The sequence below is a fragment of the Pseudophryne corroboree genome, unplaced genomic scaffold, assembly GCF_028390025.1.
Source record: "Pseudophryne corroboree isolate aPseCor3 unplaced genomic scaffold, aPseCor3.hap2 scaffold_840, whole genome shotgun sequence".
Taxonomy (NCBI): Eukaryota; Metazoa; Chordata; class Amphibia; order Anura; family Myobatrachidae; genus Pseudophryne; species Pseudophryne corroboree.
The window spans coordinates 193,544-200,613 of NW_026970419.1; the positions used below are offsets into that span (position 1 = coordinate 193,544).

The window sequence follows — 7,070 nt, forward strand, 5'->3', positions numbered from 1 at the left end:
CCTAAGGTCACTCCTGTTGAAGGAATTGTAGTAGACGGCCCAAATGGAACTCCTCCGTAGGAGCAGCTCTGGCCTCACACCAAGAAACATATTTCCGCCATATACGGTGATAATGTTTCAATGTCACGTCTTTCCTAGCCTTCATCAGGGTAGGAATGACTTCCTCCGGAATTCCTTTTTCCGCTAGGATCCGGCGTTCAACCGTCATGCCGTCAAACGCAGCCGCGGTAAGTCTTGGAACAGACAGGGCCCCTGCTGCAGCAGGTCCTGCCTTAGAGGAAGAGGATCTTCTGTGAGCAACTCTTGCAGTTTCGGATACCAAGTCCTCTGTGGTCAATCTGGAACAATGAGGATTGTTCTGACCCTGCTTATTCTTACAATTCTCAATACCTTGGGTATGAGAGGAAGAGGAGGAAACACATAGACCTATCTGAACACCCAAGGTATCACCAGAGCATCTACCGCTACCGCCAGAGGGTCCCTTGACCTGGCGCAATACCGCTTTAGCTTTTTGATGAGATGGGACGCCATCATGTCTATTTTAGGCAGGCCCCACCGATCTGTGCAAAGACTTCTTGATGAAGTCCCCACTCCCCCGGATGCAGGACGTGCCTGCTGAGGAAGTCCGCCTCCCAGTTGTCCAACCCCGGGATGAACACCTCTGACAGCGCGTTTACATGGCCTTCCGCCCAGCGTAGAATCCTGGTCGCTTCTGCCATGGCCACTCTGCTCCTTGTTCAGCCTTGGCGGTTTATATGAGCCACTGCCGTGACATTGTCTAACTGAATCAGAACCGTTCTCCGCTTGACGCAGGGCGTTGTATATGGCCCTCAACTCCAGGACGTTGATGTGGAGACGGAGACAAGTCTCCAGGCTTGATCAGAGACCATGGAAATTTCTTCCCAGTGCCACTGCTCCCCAGCCTCAGAGGCTTGGGTCCGTGGTCACGAGGACCCAGTCCTGAATGCCGAACCTGCGACCCTCTAGAAGGTAAGCACTGTTCAGCCACCACAGGAGAGATACCCTGGTCCTGGGAGACAGGGTGATCCTTTGATGCATTTGTAAATGGGACCCGGACCACTTGTCCAAGAGATCCCATTGAAAAGTCCTCACGTGGAATCTGCCGAAAGGGATGGCCTCGTATGAAGCCACCATCTTCCCCAGGACCCGCGTGCACTGATGCACTGAAACCTTCTTTGGTTTCAATAGGTTCCTGACCATGGTCATGAGTTCCTGAACCTTTTCGATCGGAAGAAAAACTTTTTTCTGGTCTGTGTCTAGGATCAGGCCCAGAAAGGTCAGACGCGTTGTAGGAACTAGCTGGGACTTCGGTATATTGAGAATCCAGTCGTGTAGCTGCAACGTCTTCATGGACAGAGACACGCTGTCCAGCAACTTCTCCCGAGATCTCGCCTTTATGAGGAGATCGTCCAAGTATGGGATAATTGTGACCCCCTGCCTGCGCAGGAGCACCATCATTTCCGCCATTAACTTGGTGAAAACCCTCGGGGCCGTGGAAAGCCCAAACGGCAACGTCTGAAATTGGTAGTGACAGTCCCGCACTGCAAATCTCAGGAACGCCTGATGGGGGGGAATATTGGAACATGAAGGTATGCATCCTTTATATCCAGGAACACCATCCAATCCCCACCCCTCCAGGCTGGCGATGACCGCCCGGAGTGATTCCATTTTGAACTTGAACCTTTTCAAGTACAATTTCAGAGATTTCAGGTTTAAAATGGGCCTGACCGAACCGTCCGGTTTCGGGACCACAACCAGGGTTGAATAATATCCCTCTCCCTGCTGGAGATGAGGAACTGTAACAATCACCTGTTGAACATACAATTTTTGTATTGCTGTCAACACTGACTCCCTCTCTGACGGGGAAGTTGGCAGAGCCGATTTGAAAAACCGGCGAGGAGGCAAGTCTTCAAATTCTAGCCTGTATCCCTGAGCAACAATCTCTACTGCCCAGGGATCCACCTGCGATTGAACCCAGACGTGGCTGAAAAACCGAAGACGAGCCCCCACCAGATCTGCCTCCCCCCGGGAAGCCCCAGCGTCATGCCGTGGATTTTGCAGACGCAGGGGAGGACTTCTGCTCTTGGTAACTTCTTGTTTTTATTGGAATGAAAGGACTGCATTTGATAATGAGGTGCCTTCTTAGTATGCTGCGGGGGGACATAAGGTAAGAAATTCGACTTACCAGCCGTAGCCGTAGAGACAAGGTCCGAGAGGCCGTCTCCAAACAACTTCCCCTCCTTGTACGGCAAGGACTCCATGTGCCGCTTAGAATCGGCATCTCCCGTCCACTGCCAGGTCCACAGGAGTCGCCTAGCAGAAATAGACACAGCATTTATTCTGGAGCTTAATAAACAAATGTCTCTCTGTGCATCTCTCATATACAAGGCAACATCTCTGATATGCTCTATGGTCATTTGAATGGCATCCCTATCTAAGGTGTCAATCTCCGCAGATAAGAAATCTGCCCATGCCACCACCGCACTACAAACCCAGGCCGACGCCATAGCCGGTCTAGCAATAGTATCGGAGTGAGTGTAAATGTGCTTCAAGGTAATTTCCTGCCTCCGATCAGCAGGTTCCTTGAGGGAAGGCGTATCCTGAGAAGGCAGTGCCACCTTTTTGGACAAGCGTGTCAGCGCCTTGTCCACTTTTGGTGAAGATTCCCAGCGTATCCTCTAATAGATATAAGTGATGTCACTGTGACGCTCCCAGAGCCCCTCACCTCCCCAGTCATGTCCCTGTATTATTACTATAGATAAAAGTGATGTCACAGTGACGCTCCCAGATCCCCTCACCTCCCCAGTCATGTTCCTGTATTTTTACTAGAGAAATAAGTGATGTCATTGTGACACTCCCAAATCCCCTCATGTCCCCAGTCATGTCCCTGTATTATTACTACAGATATAAGTGATGTCACTGTGATGCTCCCAGATCCCCTCACTTCCCCATCATGTCCCTGTATTATTACTATAGATATGTGATGTCACTGTAACTCTCCCAGATCCCCTCACCTCCCCAGTCATGCACCTGTATTATTTCTATAGATATAAGTGATGTCACTGTGACACCCCCAGATCCCCTCACCTCCCCAGTCATGTCTCTGTATTATTACTATAACTATGTGACATCACTGTGACGCTCCCAGATCCCCTCACCTCCCCAGTCATGCACCTGTATTATTTCTATAGATATAAGTGATGTCACTGTGACGCTCCCATATCCCCTCACCTTCCCAGTCATGTCCCTGTATTATTACTATAGATATAAGTGATTTCACTGTGACACTCCCAGATCACCTCACCTCCCCAGTCTTGACCCTATATTATTACTATAGCTATGTGACATTACTGTAACGCTCTCAGATCCCCTCACCTCCCCAGTCATGTCCCTGTATTATTACTATAGATATAAGTAACTGATGTCACTGTGATACTCCCATTTCCCCTTACTTCCCCAGTCATGTCCCTGTATTATTACTATAGATATAAGTAACGTCACTGTGATGCTCCCAGATCCCCTGACCGACCCAGTCATGTCCCTGTATTATTACTATTGATAGAAGTGATGTCACTGTGACACTCCCAGATTCACTCACCTCCCCAGTCATGTCCCTGTATTATTACTATAGATAAGTGATGTCACTGTGACCATCCCAGATCCCCTCATTTCCCCAGTCATGTCCACATATTATTACTATAGATATGTGATGTTACTGTGACGCTCCCAGATCTCCTCACCTCCCCAGTCATGTCCCTGTATTATTACTATAGATATAAGTGACGTCATTGTGACGCTCCCAGATCCCCTCACCTCTCCAGTCAGCAGGTAGATGATCTCCAGGGTGATATTTATTATCATCTCAGTCTTCTTACTCCTGTCTGTATCCATCCTCAGTTAATCAGTGAGAATACAGAATATGTATAATAAAGACAAAGGTTCCTCACAGATGTAGTGTCTAGGAATAAATATAAGACAAATCACAGAGAACACAAGTAATAGATATGTAAGAATGAGCCCCATAAGGCTCCTTAGAGGCCGTCACATAACGCTGAACTGCATAATGTTACACCAATAGTAAAAGAAAAAAGAAGAGGGTAATAATACAGGGACAGGGCACCAGAATGGAGGAAACAAGGGGCAAACAATACAGAATTCCATCAGTCTCGGGTAATATGTGACTCTGCACAAATGATGAAATCACATATCACCGCAACAATAATAATAATAATAAAAACAGGACACCGCAGGCTGCTCCTCCAGTATAATAATAACAGGACACCACAGGCTGCTCCCTCTGTATAATAATAATAATAATAATAATAATAATAACAATAACAACAACAACATGACAACACAGGCTGCTCCTCCAGTATAATAATAATAACAATAAAAGGACACCACAGGCAGCTCCCCCTGAATAATAATAATAATAATAATAATCATCATCATCATCAACAACGACACCACAGGCTGCTCCTCCAGTATAATAATAACAGGACACCACAGGCTACTCCCCCTGTACAATAACAACAGGACACCACAGCCAGCTCTCCCTGTATAATAATAATAATAACAATAACAACAACAACAGGACACCACAGGCTGCTCTTCCTGTAGAACAACAACAGGACACCACGAGCTGCTCCTCCTGTATAATAATAATAATAATAGTAAACAACAACACACCACAGGCTGCTCCCCCTGTACAATAATAATAATAATAACAACAGGACACCACAGGCTGCTCCTCCTGTATAATAATAACAGGGCACCACATGCTGCTCCTCCTGTATAATAATAACAACAGGACACCACAGGCTGCTCCTCCTGTACAATAACAGGACACCACAGGCTGCTCTTCCTGTATAATAATAACGGGATACCACAAGCTGCTCCTCCTGTATAATAACAGGACACCACAGGCTGCTCCTCCTGTATAATAATATTAATAACAACAACAACTGGACACCACAGGACGCTCCTCCTGTTTAATAATATCAGGATAATACAGGCTGCTCCTCCTGTTTAGCAATAATAATTGAACACCACAGGCTGCTCCCCCGGTATAATAATAATAATAACAACAACAGGACACCATAGGCTGCTCCTCCTGTATAATAATAACAGGACACCAGAGGCTGCTCCTCCTGTATAATAATAACAGGACACCACAGGCTGCTCCCTCTGGGTAATAATTAATAATAACAGGACACCACAGGCTGTTCCTCCTGGATAATAATAATAATAATAATAATAACAGGACACCACAGGCTGCTCCTGCTGTACAGTACAGTACCTCTTGGTGCAAGACTGGACTCTCTACATTCGGAAGTTGTAGCACCGGATATTAAAGTTTTTCCTGTGGGTGAAACGCACTGACGGGAGGGTGGGTAGGAATCGCTTGAACTCAGATACCGGAAGTAGGGTGGAACGCAGAGGCTGTAAGGTTTTGGAATGCAGATACCGGAAGTAGGGTGGAACGCACAGGTTGTAAGGTGATGGACCGCAGATACTAGAAGTAGGTTGGAACGCACAGGCTGTAAGGCGATTAAACACATTTACCGGAAGTAGGGTGGAACGTACTGACTGTAAGGTGATGGAACGCAGATTCCGGAAGTAGTCTGGAACGCACAGGCTGTTAGGTGATGGAACGCACATTCCGGAAGTAGGGTGGATTTTGGTCACATTAATCCCTAGTAGTGGGCCAGTTTTATATCAGAGTGACTATAACCAACATTAATGTAACACTGGCGCTGGGGACGCTGCAGAATTAAATTAACATATTTAATCAACAGTAAATTACAAGTTGCCAGTGTATAGGTATAATACATGTAGTCCTGACATCTGATGTGATACAAATATTCCCACTTTTAAATGAAATATGGAACAGTTTTCCCGGAGCTGGAGATACGCAGTGGCCGCAGGTAACTACTGTGTATAGTACGCCTATCATAGACTAAATACTGCGCTATAATCATAAATCCCACAGGGAGGGACTATAAGATTAATAGCAACAACAAAAAAAAACCTCTGTATATGGGTCACTGTTATGTTCCCTGCATTGTATATGGGTCACTGGGATTGCCCCTGGTATTGTATATGGGGGGTCATTCCGAGTTGATCGCTCGCTGCCGATTTTCGCAGCGCAGCGGTCAGGTGAAAAAGCTGCATGTCTGCGCATGCGTATGCCCCGCAATGCGCACGGGCAACGTACGGGTACAAAGCTCTTTGTGGTTGTGCTCAGGTTCTAGCGAAGTTTTCCTTCTACGGCCACAAGAAGATTGACAGGAATGGGGCGTTACTGGGTGTCAATTGACCAGTTTCAGGGAGTGTTTGCAAAAACGCAGGCATGTCTGAAAAAACGCAGGCGTGGCTGGGCGCTCGCTGGGACAGGAATAGGCTGAAGTGATCACAAGCGCTGAGTAGGTTCAGAGCTACTGCACAAACTGTTTTTGCAGAGCTCGGCTGCACAAGTGTTCGCACTTCTGCTAAGCTAAAATACACTCCCCAGTGGGCGGCGGCATAGCGTTTGCACGGCTGCTAAAGCTAGCTAGCGAGTGATCATCCCGGAATGACCCCCATGGGTCACTAGAATTGTAGCTGTATTGTATATGGGTTACTAAGATGGTTCCTGGTATTGTATATGGGTCACTAGGATGGTCCCTGTATTGTATATGGGACACTAGGATGGTCTCTGTATTGTATATGGGTCACTAGGATGGTCTCTGTATTGTATATGGGTCACTAGGATGGTCCCTGATATTGTAAATAGGCATACCCTCCAACATTTTACACACAAAAATCAGTACAAATTTAAAAAGGGGGCGTGGCCACAGGTAAATGGGGAGTTGTCACGCCCCTTTTCCTATACTTTCAATGGAAGTTTGGAGAGCCAAAAATCGGTACAGACCAAAAAAAAGGTACTGCACCTGCTAAAAAGGTACAGTCGGAGGGTATGTATAGGTCACTAGGATGGTCCCTGTATTGGATATGGATAACTAGGATGGTCCCTGGTATTGTATATGGGTCAATAGGATGGTCCCTGT

General features: G+C 46.7%; 1 protein-coding gene across 2 annotated transcripts in view; it reads right to left on the reverse strand.

Annotated features, from left to right (window-relative positions):
* Nucleotides 1-5,377, reverse strand: part of LOC135042850 (zinc finger protein 568-like) — a 28,149-nt gene extending 22,772 nt beyond the window's left edge. Inside the window, exons 1-2 of one of the 2 annotated variants that reach the window (XM_063955062.1) lie at nucleotides 5,321-5,377; nucleotides 3,835-3,979 (exon numbers count right to left, since the gene is read on the reverse strand). In XM_063955062.1, coding sequence (XP_063811132.1) covers nucleotides 3,835-3,912 — 78 coding nt within the window. In that variant the 5' untranslated portion in view covers nucleotides 3,913-3,979; nucleotides 5,321-5,377. Of the gene's footprint in view, nucleotides 1-2,206; nucleotides 2,739-3,834; nucleotides 3,980-5,320 lie in introns of those variants that run through there. The other variant, XM_063955061.1, reaches the window with a different exon arrangement.
* Nucleotides 5,378-7,070: the final 1,693 nt, after the last annotated feature.